Source organism: Paramisgurnus dabryanus, chromosome 17, assembly GCF_030506205.2.
Source record: "Paramisgurnus dabryanus chromosome 17, PD_genome_1.1, whole genome shotgun sequence".
In the NCBI taxonomy this organism is placed as follows: Eukaryota; Metazoa; Chordata; class Actinopteri; order Cypriniformes; family Cobitidae; genus Paramisgurnus; species Paramisgurnus dabryanus.
The window spans coordinates 13,079,997-13,096,072 of record NC_133353.1 but is presented as its reverse complement, the minus strand read 5'-3'; the positions used below and the strand labels follow the sequence as shown (position 1 = coordinate 13,096,072).

The window sequence follows — 16,076 nt, the reverse complement described above, 5'->3', positions numbered from 1 at the left end:
GAGTGTTTTCCCGTCAAAGGTATGTTTAGCTATAAATCAATTATTTTATTATAGCTGGAAGAACACGCTGTTGAGACATTACGGTGGGTCCAGGCTGTCATTAATCCTCAGGTATGTCAAACTGAATTTTTCATTCTTTAGGCCGTTACGTTAAATCGTGTTTTTGTTTTAGCTGCGAGGTTTCACTCAGGCCTGTTAGCTGTGGCATATACTGTGAGCTACGGTACAATGTGTGGTTCTGTGATCATTATCTGGTACGTATAGTTTTCTGTTGTATTCTGATGAACATTTAAATCAGTTAGTTAACAGTTTCTTTTATTAACAGTCAGTGATTGCGTTGTGTGGGTCTCATTGGAACCACCGGACGATTGATTTGCTGAATGAGCGCTCTTAAGACAATACTGCGGTGGCTGGTTGCTGCTTAAATGCCTTAGGACGGCGCTGCTGTCTTGCTGCTTCTCTGCTTCGCTTCTTTGCTTCGCTCCTCTGCTGGTGGCTCTGCTTTGCTGTGCTCTTTGGCTGCATTGCTCTGCTGCATGTGTGCAGATTTTCCTTTTTTTTGTTTTGTTTGTTTTGTTGTTTTATACCACAGCTGGTGGCTGGAGTAGGACTGCCTTAAATCTATTCCTTGTCGCATGTGTGACGTAGTTACCGCCACTGGCTGTTTGTAAGTTTGTGTGTGTGTGTGAAATTGATTATTGTCTTCAAAAGTTTAATAACTCATACAATTGTATGAATTAATTTGTTTTTTTTATTTTGTTTATGGATATTCTGTTGGTTAAAAAAACTAATCTATTTGTTTGAGTTATTTGGTGATTTCTTTGACTGATTACCAACTGTATGTCTCCCCCAACATCTTGGAAATCACTTTTATTATAATTTGTTTTGTTTATTCATTCATTAATGGTCTTTTTCTGTTTGTTTCAGGCAGCCAGGCCCCGGGTCGGGAGGCTAGCTTTCTTGCCGTGTGGTGGTGGTCTTTGAGCACGGAGTGTGGTTTGCCGCTTGTAACTGCTTACACTTCACTGTGTGTGTGGTGTGTGTGTGTGTGTGTGTGGTTTTGCCTATGATAATTACTCTTGCTAGCCTGCCCGGCTACGGTAAAGCCTTGGTTGCCTTAAAGTTTGTTTTGTGTTCGTTTGGAAAATTGTGATGCAGTGTGGCTTCTAGAGCAATATTTTATAATTGACACTCTTGAACATTTTTATCCATTTTGTGTGATTAAATAAAATATATTTTTGTACCGTCATCCACGTCTCTCTGCCCTCCATGGTAATGAACCTGTGTGCCCTATTTCTGGGTTATCATTGTCCCCTGTAAACAGGGGTGGCGTAGTCTGCTTCTATTACATATTAAAATTGAGTATTAAGAGCTTTAATTATTCAGTTTTTCCCCATCGCCTCGCCACATATACAAATCACAACACATAAATAGGAAATTGTTCGTGTTATTTTGTCACTTATTGGGAGCAGTGTGCAAGCTGTAGCCATTCACTTCCAGTCTTTGTGCTAAGCTAAGCTAGCGGGGGCTGCGTCAGACAGAGTTACAGCACGCACGGAGATGAGAAAGGTATGTATGGACTTATCTAACTTTGGGGGATACGGTGAATAAGCTAAATTCCCAAAATCTGGGCGTGTTCCTTTAACTTACAGCAGTGGTTTTCAATCTTGTCCTAGGGGACCCACAGCTCTGCATATTTTGTATGTCTCCCTTAACTGACACACCCAGTTCTGTTCATGGATCTCTCCCTTAATGAGCTGATGATCTGAATCAGGTGTGTTAGATAAGGGAGACATGCAAAATGTGCAGGGCAGTGGGTCCCCTAGGGCTCTGTTTACACGTACATGGTTATTTTTAAAAACTGAGAGATTTACCTTCGTTTGTGCCCCTCGTTTACACGCAAACGGAGAACTCGCCTCTGAAACCGATTGTTTCTAAGAACTTCGGCCAGAGTGGAGATCTTGAAAATCTTCGGTTGCACGGTTGCATGTAAAGTGAGACAAACGGATGTTTAAGCAGGCAACGTCACAGAGTATGCGCCAGAGCTCGCACCTACGTCAAAAGTGCGACCCATGTTTACATGTGACTGCTACTCTGAACGCTTCCAAGATCACATTTATGTTCGTGCAAACTCGTTTCGTGTGTTTGTATTTGCAAATACAGCTGCTCCATTATGTCGAGGAGCAGAGACGAGTGCTCTGAGGTCAGCAATTTTACGCGTGTTTGACTTCATGCGGCGCTGCAGCGGATGATGTCAAAGTACCGCGAGAGCGACTCGAAATTATACCTCTACGTATGATTCCTCAACTCGCTCTCGCGGTACTTTGACGTCATCGATCACCTACTGCAACAACTCCTCCCTCCAACATGAAGAACCAGTTCGCGTCACCACCAGCGCTGCCGGTGATTGGCTTACGTGGGCTTGAGCTTCTCTTGACGGCATATATGCACGGGTACGTGTAAATAAACACTTTTCTGAAAACTGACATGTGTGCACGATATTATTTTTGAAACCGGAGAGGTTGAAATGTCCGTTTATGAAAATAACCGCCCACGTGTAAACATTGGACAGGACAAGATTGAAAACCACTGACTTACAGGCTGAGTCCTAATTGGGAGGAATTATGATAATGTCTGTCTTGTCTACGTCAACAAGCCCAGGAAGTAAACTGTTGCCTACAATCCATGTGTTTGTTGTGGTCCTAAAAAAGAGATTTACGTTGAAGACAATAACTCATGCATCGTTTACTTCGGGTTTGTACCTTTTGCATACCGTTAACATGTACTTATATACACTTACAAAGGAAATTTAAAATCATGAATCGGACCATATGTGCTCTTTAATAATAAGTTAATGATTTCTCTTGGTTTGTGTAGATGGGAAAATATTAAAAACTGTCCTTGAGAGCAAATGCTGTTAACCTCTCTTTATTAGAATACAACCAGAAAATACAGGAAATGTGTATGTTTAAAAGAGTATAAAAGTATAAGTTGAAGTGTCAAGTATTTAGGGTAAACTCCCCTTCCACTTGAGCTAAGCAGGCAGCTGCAGGATCTCTTAAACCTAAATGAAATTAAATTCTAATTTCTAATTCTAATCGAATGACATCAGGACTTCAGTCTCCTCAAAAAAGTTCAAGATGTGTTTAGTGCCAAGAGAGATCACACTAAATATTTACCGATGCCTGAAGAAGAAAAAAAAATATATTGTGTACAAAGTTCCTGTATTTTATTAGTATCATAATAAAAAGATAATATCTTAATAACAAGGGCCTAACAACGATGGAAAAAAATACGATGGAATTGAATGGGTACTGCCAAATGTGTGCTTACCATCGTTTATCAAAATATCTTCATAATCATTTATCATAATATTTGTTTTTCCTAGTATGGAAGTCAATGGTAACGGCAACTGTGTGCTTACCATCATTTATCAAAATATCACCTTTGTTGTTTATCAAAATAAAAAAACTCATAGGCCTACAGGTTAAGAACAACACGATGGTCATTTGTGCTTTAATAATTTTGCTATAATTTCTCTATGCTTTTGACACTGCTGTTCATAGTATTATTGCACATTTCTTATGTAATATCAAACTCCTGCGCTTAAATATTTTTCTTCTTTAAAGGCCATTTCCATGTTAGATGGAAAGGCATGTCTAAATATATGTCGCATTCTATATATCATATTTATAGACAAATAGATATTCAAAGAAAAGTACATGCATTTCATAGATGATCATTTATTTATAAGCACAATAACGTTTGCAATAAAACTATGTTTATTCTAATATATATTCTGTTCTATATATATTATATATTTAATAATTTTTCAGTTTTTTGTTGATTTTATTTTTTATTTGCCTTTCTTGTAAAGCTACTTTAACCCTTTAGCTGTCACTGTCCCACAGACGTTACTACACATTAAAAGCTCTCAGATTGCGGTTCTCATATTTCATTACCATTTGCAAAAATAATGTTATAGTAATTGTAATTTTCTAAAATGTCACTGGCCAACAGGTGGGCCCAAGGTTTTTTTTACATATTTACTATTAGATATCCTATAAACCTCTAATAATCTTGACAAACTTTATATTGTTGGAAAGTTCTAAAAACGTAGTTTTCATATTAAGGCTATTTGATTATAGATATTTTGTAGTAACAGTAATTTTGTTTAATGTCACTCACCCCATAATTATTATATATAATCCTATTATAAACCTTCAAAAATCTTGATAACCTATGTATCATAAAAATTTTGTTTTCATATTTCAAGGCTATTAGATGATAGAAATTTAGTAGTGAAAGTCATTTTGTAAAATGTCACTCACCCCGTAGGAATACATATGAATTATTATATATTAATAATTCTATATCCTATTATAAATCTTCAAAAATATTGACAAACTATATATAGTTTGAAAGTTCTAAGCATGTAGTTGTCATATTTCATTTATCATTAATAATAATGCAGTGACAGTAATGTATTTATTTGTGAGACTGCAGCAAACCGTAAACACCTAGTGGCCTTTGTTGGTGAAACCACTAAAAGTGTTACCAAAACCTCATTGTTTGAGATTTTTACTTGGAATTTGGATCAGAACTAGTTGAGACTTATGGCTTTATTTATGTAGCATTTTGGGAGTGAAACATTTTCATTTTTATAGGGTTTAAATATATAATTATTGCATTATTTTTATTGTTTTAAATAAACTTAAACTGATAAAATTATTTTTTCTTTAATATTCACAATTTCAGATACTTCAGTGAAACGTTAAAGTGTCTTCTTTAAAAAGAGACCAAGATTTTACTTTCTAGACCAAAGAATGCCAATTATACAGTCTTGTTCAAAATAATAGCAGTACAATGTGACTAACCAGAATAATCAAGGTTTTTAGTATATTTTTTATTGCTACGTGGCAAACAAGTTACCAGTAGGTTCAGTAGATTCTCAGAAAACAAATGAGACCCAGCATTCATGATATGCACGCTCTTAAGGCTGTGCAATTGGGCAATTAGTTGAATTAGTTGAAAGGGGTGTGTTCAAAAAAATAGCAGTGTGGCATTCAATAACTGAGGTCATCAATTTTGTGAAGAAACAGGTGTGAATCAGGTGGCCCCTATTTAAGGATAAAGCCAACACTTGTTGAACATGCATTTGAAAGCTGAGGAAAATGGGTCGTTCAAGACATTGTTCAGAAGAACAGCGTACTTTGATTAAAAAGTTGATTGGAGAGGGGAAAACCTATAAAGAGGTGCAAAAAATGATAGGCTGTTCAGCTAAAATGATCTCCAATGCCTTAAAATGGAGAGCAAAACCAGAGAGACGTGGAAGAAAACGGAAGACAACCATCAAAATGGATAGAAGAATAACCAGAATGGCAAAGGCTCAGCCAATGATCACCTCCAGGATGATCAAAGACAGTCTGGAGTTACCTGTAAGTACTGTGACAGTTAGAAGACATCTGTGTGAAGCTAATCTATTTTCAAGAATCCCCCGCAAAGTCCCTCTGTTAAAAAAAAGGCATGTGCAGAAGAGGTTACAATTTGCCAAAGAACACATCAAGTGGCCTAAAGAGAAATGGAGGAACATTTTGTGGACTGATGAGAGTAAAATTGTTCTTTTTGGGTCCAAGGGCCACAGGCAGTTTTTGAGACGACCCCCAAACTCTGAATTCAAGCCACAGTACACAGTGAAGCATGGAGGTGCAAGCATCATGATATGGGCATGTTTCTCCTACTATGGTGTTGGGCCTATTTATCGCATACCAGGGATCATGGATCAGTTTGCATATGTTAAAATACTTGAAGAGGTCATGTTGCCCTATGCTGAAGAGGAAATGCCCTTGAAATGGTTGTTTCAACAAGACAATGACCCAAAACACACTAGTAAACGGGCAAAGTCTTGGTTCCAAACCAACAAAATTAATGTTATGGAGTGGCCAGCCCAATCTCCAGACCTTAATCCAATTGAGAACTTGTGGGGTGATATCAAAAATGCTGTTTCTGAAGCAAAACCAAGAAATGTGAATGAATTGTTAAAGAATCATGGAGTGGAATAGCAGCTGAGAGGTGCCACAAGTTGGTTGACTCCATGTCACACAGATGTCAAGCAGTTTTAAAAAACTGTGGTCATACAACTAAATATTAGTTTAGTGATTCACAGGATTGCTAAATCCCAGAAAAAAAAATGTTTGTACAAAATAGTTTTGAGTTTGTACAGTCAAAGGTAGACACTGCTATTTTTTTGAACACACCCCTTTCAACTAATTGCCCAATTGCACAGCCTTAAGAGCGTGCATATCATGAATGCTGGGTCTTGTTTGTTTTCTGAGAATCTACTGAACCTACTGGTAACTTGTTTGCCACGTAGCAATAAAAAATATACTAAAAACCTTGATTATTCTGGTTAGTCACATTGTACTGCTATTATTTTGAACAAGACTGTATTAATCTGAATGTGCACATCACCTTTTCACCCCCTAGACTCAAAAAGGGTTCATTTAAAGGGGTTTTAAAGCAATAAGACATTATAAAAATAAAGTACTGTACAGATAAATATGACTTGACTTACTAGCTTCATTATATTATATTATATTATATTATATTATATTATATTATATTATATTATATATTTATGCATTTGGCAGACACTTTTATCTAACTTTTATGACTTTTGCATTACATGCTATACAGCAGGGAAGGGCAACTTCGGTCCTGGAGGGCCAGTGTCCTGCAGAGTTTATCTCCAACCATAATTAAACACACCTGAAGCAGCCAATTAAGGTCTTACTAGGCACACTAGAAACTTTTAGGCAGGTGTGCTGATGCAAGTTGGAGCTAAACTCTGCAGGACACCGGCCCTCCAGGACCGAAGTTGCCCATCCCTGCTATACAGGATCATTAGATAATTATATAACAGTATCTTATTGTATTTTATTTTAGTGTACTTAGATATCTACTATCTTAAGTGAAATTTTACCAAACATTAAGATAAATTATATAAAATCAGAAAGGTAATCTGTTTACTGTATTAACCATGACACTGAACCCAGAGTCTATCAAAATCGATATGTGTCTATGAGCATAATATTCATCACAGCTTGCTTGACTGGTTCAGAATGTTCCAGGCAATGAGCAAAGCTTTTTTTTAAATGACTTGAAACGGTTTTACCAAGAATTTGACAACACATCTTGCTTATTAAATGTGCTATTGCAAGTAATTCTGAGAGGAAAAAGCCTGTACAAAAGAGCCTTTTTTCCCAGCAATGTTTTCCCCTTTGTCCTCAAATAGGCTGGCTCATCAGGAGGAAGGTGCATGTGAAGGTGGCAGACTTCATCGATTTGAACAATTGTGTGGGTGCTCCTTCATTTTCGGTGGCAGTCATTTTAGACCAGTGATACGGTAAGGCTATTGACTCTGAGTGCACAACAGAGAAAGCTATAACTGCAGTCTGGTCTGAATAGATCTATAGACAGACATATATAAACACAATTTATTTAAAGAACATATTAGAGCTTTTATCTGTCTTATGCTTATATAAAATGTAAAAGGTATGGACTGAAGATGGAATGTTTTTTCTGTCCTATCCTTTTGAGAACATTTTTGCGTCATGATTTGTAAAATAGTATTATTGCAGAAAAAGCAAGGACACCCTTGAAGGTGCATTTAAAACTAGGACAACATGTGGTGACAGAAATTTGCCATAAAATGTTTGCATATAAAAATATGTACATATTATGGTTGATATGTTTTCCTTTATTGATCTGAGGATTATTGTTTCTGATAAAATCATATACAACACTTTTTTTATTTGTAAAATACAAAAGTTGGGTAAAGGATTATTCATATCTTCAAAAACATAAATCACACTTTATCAGTGACAATATACAGACAAGTAACAGATCATAGGAAAATAACCAATGTGATTAGTGTTCTTTTTAGATATTACAAAATAAACAATTTGTCTTTATCTTTACAACTGGACTGCTTTGCATTGTGTGGACAGGCAACAGACTGAACTGATAAGCTTAATTTGAAGATGCATGACATTATTGAAACCATGCATCAACATTGTTTGCTTTTATCCACCTCAAGGTCTGTCCAAAAGAAACTATATACTTTTGTTAGTGCTTCAGATGCGCAACTTTGTTCGGTGAGTTGATGCAGTTTCTTACCAAATAAATAGTAAGATACGGCTGGGCATATTGTATGAAGGTATATTTGGTGCAAAACAACTGCACACCTGTGACAGTGGAATTTGTAATTGTAGAGATTATCCACACATGTGTATCAGTAAATTTGAATTCACAGATGAAGAGTTGCAAACTTGTAGATTTTTTTTCTTTCCCTCAAATACAACACAACAGTTACACCTTCACAAATCCTTCAGTGCAGCTGCACAAATCCCATTTTACAAATCACAGATTAAGAAACTCACAAGCTCACATTTTTTGCTACAATTGATGCAGTAAATATGGTGCATAACCTACTTGAACACCTGCATCAAAGTATGTGAAGTCACACACAAATTTTGTACATTCGCAAAATCAGTTTGTGCATCTGTGTGATGAGACTTGCATGTGTGTACAATTTTTTTCACAAATATTTTTTTATTTTTTTTATATTTTCTAGCCCAAACACAAGTACATAAATACAACTGCTTGAATCTGCTGCTACGAGTTTCAAACACTCTTTTTCATGTGCTCTCTCTTCTGCACCAAATATCTCGAGATAAATGGTGCGAAAGTGATTTGTATACCTGTAGGCTATGGCGAGCACTGTTCAGCACAGCCAACCAGGTGGCGCCCCCGACACTCACTGAAGCAGAGTTTATTAATTACCACCAATGTTTCAGCAAAGTAAATCGCCTTTATTAAGGTATTATTTTCACCAAGTGGAGAACAATATAAATGGGAGTGCTAATTATACACACATGAATGTAATTACATACAATACTCCAATGATTCATTAGTAAACAAAATATAAGTTCCATACATTTCAAACCATCAATATAAGTAGATTAAAAAATGCAAGCAGCAAATACACACATTTTAACTTTAAATAAGATACCAAATGATGTAAGTCCCATTCATTTTTAATATCTTAATATCCAATTGATAGCCTTTAGTTAATTCACTAAACTGATCCTATATTCAGTTAGCCTATGTTTACTTTACTGACACAGCAGTGTGCCCAGGATGGTAACATAATTATTTCAATGTCTTACTAATAAACAACACAAGTCTTGCGCATACTGACATGGTTTGAAATCTAGAGTTATTCAAATCTTTGGTTTTCTGATGTGTTATAATTCATATATGTAGAGCAGAGAAATAAGAATTTTTTTCCTGGCGTGCATGCCCTAAAAAAATACATATGGACCTCAGTATTTATAAAATCCTGCGTATGGCCCTGCTCATGACAATAAGAATCCACTCTCAATAGTGTATTACGAGCTGTAGGTTTTTTAATCGGATCCCTATATAAACAATTACGAGCTATCCACAAGTCTATAAAGCTGATTTGATTTGGGTTAGCATCCAAAGTAAATGTTAAGAAATCAGAACAACTGTTTAGATAGTAATAAAAACAATTTAGTTGTTCAGTTACCCGATTCAAAAAGACAGAAATATTCGCTATTTGCTGCTTGCATTTTTTAATCTACTTATATTGATGGTTTGAAATGTATGGAACTTATATTTTGTTTACTAATGAATCATTGGAGTATTGTATGTAATTACATTCATGTGTGTATAATTAGCACTCCCATTTATATTGTTCTCCACTTGGTGAAAATAATACCTTAATAAAGGCGATTTACTTTGCTGAAACATTGGTGGTAATTAATAAACTCTGCTTCAGTGAGTGTCATGCGCCACCTGGTGGGCAGTGCTGAATAGTGCTCGCCAAAGCCTACAGGTATACAAATCACTTTCGCACCATTTATCTCGAGATATTTGGTGCAGAAGAGAGAGCACATGAAAAAGAGTGTTTGAAACTCGTAGCAGCAGATTCAAGCAGTTGTATTTATGTACTTGTGTTTGGGCTAGAAAATATAAAAAAAATAAAAAAATATTTGTGAAAAAAAATTGTACACACATGCAAGTCTCATCGCACAGATGCACAAACTGATTTTGCGAATGTACAAAATTTGTGTGTGACTTCACATTATTTGATGCAGGCGTTCAAGTAGGTTATGCACCATATTTACTGCAGCAATTGTAGCAAAAAATGTGAGCTTGTGAGTTTCTTAATCTGTGATTTGTAAAATGGGATTTGTGCAGCTGCACTGAAGGATTTGTGAAGGTGTAACTGTTGTGTTGTATTTGAGGGAAAGAAAAAAAATCTACAGGTTTGCAACTCTTCCTCTGTGAATTCAAATTTACTGATACACATGTGTGGATAATCTCTACAAATACAAATTCCACTGTCACAGGTGTGCAGTTGTTTTGCACCAAATATACCTTCATAATATTGAGTGGCTCCTTCCTCTTTTTAATATAGCCAATAGCCTTTCGTTTACCTCAAAGTCTGATGAAATTATGTCATGGTGTAAAAATTGTTGATCCGTATTGGTGGAAGTGAGAGACTGTATGTTTTAAATGCTTCTATTTGTAAAACATATATTTTGTGAATGTTTTGGAGCACTCTAGTTTATAGATATCCTTAAGGCTAACATATGAAAGACAAAAAAAATCAATTGTGAGGACTTTAACCATTAAAAAACTTGACAAAGAAGTTGCAGACTGAACTCCATCCCTCTCCACAGTAGCTGACGTCAGGCTCCGTGTCTTGGTATTCATCATCTACAATGTCTCCAAACCTTTTGTCCTCCTCTTTTTTCACCTCCCGTTCCTTTTCTTTCTTTGTGTCTTTGCTTTTCCTTGCAGGTACTTCTGTTTTCCGTTTGCTCTCACCCTTCACCCCCTCGCTCATGGGAGTGGTAGTTTGCTCTCCGCTTCTTTCCGTGAGCTTCATGTGGGACGCACTTGGCGCTTTCTTACATAGACGAGTTTTCAAAACCTTCTCCCCCTCACAAGCGTTCTTCCGTTTCTTAAGTTTGCTCACCACCTGTTTCCAGTACTGGGATGACTGGCTGTTGTACACTGAACACTCCTGAGGTTTCCCGGCAAACTCGCACGTGTACGGAGAACTAAGCCCCTCCTCCCCGGGGACGGAGCACCTCACCTGTAGAATGATATTAGTGCCTCTCTCCAGCGTCTCCCAGGTACAGCGATGCCCATCTTTAGTGCTTAGCTGACCCGACCCCATAAAGGCTTTAACTGCTGTGCTATCTGGCCCGGTCACTGCATCTAATGCCGGCTTGGACTTCTTTTTTGCCTCGGAAAAAGACAGGAGGAGGAAGAGCTGGGAAAGGATGAAGAGCAGATTCCGCCTTTGCATGGCTGTTTGCTTACAGAAATAAATCCTGGATTAGGGTACACACAGCACCCACGGAACTAAGAGGATATACAGATTCCTGCAGAGGAATAAAAATGCATAACGAAGATGTGTTAAGCTTCACTATTGCATGCATAGAATAATAAAAAAGAACAAACAAAAACATGTTATTTCTTATTTATTAAATGTTTCAAAAAACACAACAGAGAAATTACATAACAAACCTACAGTATATGTTCATCCTCTCTATGTGTGTGCATGTATATGTATATATGTGAGGACAAAGACCTAAATAAATATATTACTATTGAATCCCTGCCATTTCACCTGCCAACAGAACAGTTATAGCATAAACCAGCACAGATAGGATGCATGCTCTCTCATATGTTATTTAACACTCCAAGCCACTTGTATTCAACAGAGCTTTAAATGTAAATAAATATTGATCATTTTTCTTATTGCTTTTACTTACCAAGTGCAGCGTTCCCTCAGGACTGTGACGGAGAGAGGTTTGTAAAGAACGATAAGGAAAAAGGGGTAGAACTAAAGGATGAAATTGAGGGATAAAGGGAAACGAGGAGGGGGATGGTGGGTGCTTTTGGGGGGCATCAATAGGGTATCCAAACCTTCCAGAATGTGGCCCCTCCCGCCTTGAGCGAAGACAAATGAAGATCCCTCACCCCATTCCTTCCCTGCACTCCTTTGTCTTCTCACAGTGGCGCTTTCACTTCCTAGCTTCCTTCTTTTCCCAAAAATGGAAAAACAGAGTATAAGCAAATGTATATTGGCAAAAAACAAACAAACAAACCACAAATTGGATGCTGTTTAAAAGAAAAAAGTGTGTATGAGAGAGTGTGTGTGTTAATTACTAGAAGTTTGTAAACATCAAACATTTTGTGTCTTTGTTTTGTTTATTTTTTTAATTATACTCTCTACCCTCAATTTCCTGGGATAATGAGCAGAAATTCCCAAAGGATGGACTTTAATCTTTCATCTAACTTTAAAAAAATAACACAGCAGCTTATTTATGTGTGCCTGTGACTTTTTGTGTCTTTATTAAAAAAAAAAAATCACCTTTCTATTAGTGTGGCCAAATCAGGTTTTTACTAAACAATAAAAAATTTAATTATGTATAATGTGGTTAACCAGGTGTGAAAACAGTGTCTAAAGAATCTCCTCACAATATAGTGAAACATAGTGTGTGTGTTATTTGCATTTGTGTTTACCTTTGCATACAAATGGCAACACTTTATTATCCTGCATCCTATCTGTGTTGGGTCATGTTAAACTCTGTTTCCTCCTTATTAATGCAAATTCTTGATCAAGTCAGTTTTGGTCTCCATACCAACCAAACCCGCAGGTGCTGATACATAGCAGCAATGGTACAGTAAGCCATACATACCCATTGTCTTGCTCGGAGCCTTATACAATGCTTGGATTCATCTAGGAAATTTGGGTAATTACAAGGTGAACTCATAAGCGAACTGCTAACCATATGAGCGATAATGGGTACCAGAGTGTAAAGTCCAAAACAATTGGAGGCTGCTACTGATCATTGCATGAAAACCAGTCTTTATACAAAAGCAAAAGTCTTACTTTCAGGGATCAATAGAATGTAATACATATGCTTTGTCTGATATAGTGCATATAATAAAAATGACAAAGAACATGAGAGTTTTATGCAGCATGAATCAGTAGGCTTCTCTTTGTCAAGTGGCTCATTCGTGACATAGTTTGTTTTGTAAAAAAAAATTAAAAGTGTGAAAGATGTCCCTGAAATACTCTGCTCCGCTATTCATTTAAGATTTTTAAAATTCTTTGAATTGTGTACGAGATGAATGTGTGGCATGTGTGAGAGTTTCTCATCTCAGAGTAAGAATGCCTTTCATTGGTTCATACAGAGGGAATCATATGTATGGTGGAATTACCGGTATTAGCAGTCTGTTTGTGTTACAGGAGCAACGTCTCCCCCTGGTGGTGGTGGTGGTTCTGTAGGGTAAATTGAGGTTTTGACATTGAGATGATGGCCCATGTTTCGTGATTTTACCCTGTGTTTGTGTGTGTGTGTGTGTGTGTGTGTGTGTGTGTGTGTGTGTGTGTGTGTGTGTGTGTGTACCCACACTTAAAATGAATGGTCCTAGAAAAGATTCTTTACAGTGTTGCCACAGAAAAAAACTATTTTGGTAGTAAAGCAGGGCTTTTTAAACCTATCCTGGAGGCCCTCAGTCTTGTCCATTTTGTATGTCTCCCTCATCTGGCACACCTGCTCCAACTCATCAGCTCATTAGTAGAGATTGCAATGCCTGAATCAGGCGCATGTCAAGTTCAAACCGGTGCGCAACTTTTTGCTTCGGTTTCCTGGGTTGAACCATAGATGGGTGATTCTTGCGAAATTAGACTTATGAGGTGTCATGAAACATTTTGATAAAAAAGTAAATGCAAAGTAAGAGTATCAAAATAAGAAGCATACAGTTACAAACATCTCTTTATGTATTATTTTGCACATGATTTTAAATGACATCATACAAACCAATTTTGTTGTTTTTCCACATTTAAGGGGAAAATGTTCAATACCGCAATGGGTCCATGACTGGATTTGGGTTCTTTGACATGGAAATATTTATAATTAAAAAAATCTAAAAAAAAAAAATAAAAAGCTTCAGTGCATGTAATACTTTAAACATTTACAGTACAGAAACATGTGGTATTTGGTGATCATTGGTAAATGTAGAGACAAAATAAGGAATATAAATGTGTCCAAGACCAATTTTCTCATCCTCCGCAACAATTTTCGATCATTGTTTAAGCCCTCAGGGAACTAACATTTTCAAAAAAAAAAAAAAATTGTTGTAAGGGACATATTTGACTGTTACACACAACCAGGTAAGCAGTTCTTATTTTTTCTCTCCAGAAAAAAGTTTACATTTTGTTTGTCATAGTACCTAGACAACTTTTTTGTTCTCATTACCGAAACATGAGTTTGTAAATGCATATATTTAATGTAATATCATGTTGCGGTAATGATAATTTTTATAATGATAATTTAAAAAATTTAAATAATTCTATAGGAAATATTTTTTAAATCCTCTAAAAATAATAGTTATAATAAGTTCAGACCTTAGTCTTATATGTGCAAAAACAAAACTGGCTTCAAGGGCTTTTTAAAAAATATGATGCTGAAGTCTGGATTTCGTGAGAATCACCCAGATATGTATAATAAAGGTTAGATGTCTCGCCTGCACTGCTGGCCATTGGAGGTCAACGTCCGCACCTGGCGGCCATCTTGTCTCAGGCATTTGGTTTGTTATAAATGTCAAAGGTGTACCTATGACACTGCATAATTATGAATAATGTTCATAAAACATGTTTAAGCATCCAGAATTATAGCCACGTTAAAGCAACACCAAAGAGTTTTTTTTACCTTAAAATAACGCTTCCAAAACAGTTTCAGTCGTTCATCCACTCTAAACAGGGTGAACAGCACTTTCACATTCGCTTTGCAGCCCTCTATCGGCCAAAACCGCACTAAAGAAGTTTCCAACCGTCGGGTAGTGGTCCTGTAGTCCGAGTGAATACTACAAAAACTTGCTTTACGGCAGACCTACAATCCAATCAGAGCCAGCTATGCCTCAGTATTTATGACAGTGGGTAATGGACAATTACGCTTCTAACCTGTAGGGGGAGCAAAGAGCCAAAACTCTTTGGTGTTGCTTTAACAAAGTTTTTAAGAAACCAAACCATTTGAAAATCGGTAGAAAATTTAGCAAGTTATGGTTATTTTAAAGTACATGCACCATTAAAACACAATGCTACAAGTGAGCGAGCTGCCTGAGACATGATGGCCGCCGGTGATGACGTTTGAGACTCTGCCGTAAGACATCTAGCCTTTATTATACATATCTATGGGTTGAACAACATGTTTCCTAAATACGTTTTCTCTTGTTTGGTGGGTGTGTCAAAACTCCACTCCAATCAGCAGTAACATGCAAATAAACCACGCAGTACTAAAAAGACAGCTCGCACAATGGGTCCAAGTTGGATTGTTCTCCTTCATTCTGGACTGCAAGGTCAGTGACTGTAACATATGAGCATATTTTACAGTATTAAACATGTATTTATAACTTAATCATCAGGCTCCAGAAACATTTTAAAAAGAACACAAAGAATGGCCTTGTCAGCTATCGTGGTTGCAACTCTTGCGTCATCACAACAGGGTGTTCAACGCATAACCGTTTCTGTTTAAAAAAACGCTGTGCAACGTTTTGTCGGAGCTGAACGCAGACTAGGTTTGGTTGCCTCAGGAGGCAGTCCATGTGCCTCAATCAGTTTCGAAGCTCCCTAGGTCATGAATCAGCACTGGTAAGGACACTGGCCTAATATAGACAGTTTCAGCAGCAACGACATAAACAAACAGCTTTGTGGACCAAATTCTGATAGACTTTAGCATTGAACTAATAACAACAGAGTCTCTCTAGAGTAGATTATTTCTGTTAACAAGCAAAATAAATAAAATTTATGTACACAATGTGAGCTACAGATCCTTAAATTCTTGCCTGGCTGCCAAATCCACACAGCAGTGATTCATGGCAAGGTGCCGCTCATTTGCTGAACATAATGTTTTGGATAGGGTATAGGAATGCAAATGAATTCCAGTGTAGTGCCAGTGAAAGTT

The 16,076-nt window shown here is 36.9% G+C and overlaps 1 protein-coding gene across 1 annotated transcript; it reads right to left on the bottom strand.

The window, feature by feature from the left end:
* Positions 1 to 10,442: 10,442 nt before the first annotated feature.
* Positions 10,443 to 12,035, bottom strand: fgfbp3 (fibroblast growth factor binding protein 3). The gene is made up of 2 exons (XM_065297599.2): positions 11,877 to 12,035; positions 10,443 to 11,483 (listed from the first exon to the last, which is right to left on the bottom strand). The coding sequence occupies exon 2, from the start codon at positions 11,405 to 11,407 to the stop codon at positions 10,715 to 10,717; it is 693 nt and encodes a 230-aa protein (XP_065153671.1). The 5' UTR covers positions 11,408 to 11,483; positions 11,877 to 12,035; the 3' UTR covers positions 10,443 to 10,714.
* Between the last annotated feature and the right edge of the window lie 4,041 nt (positions 12,036 to 16,076).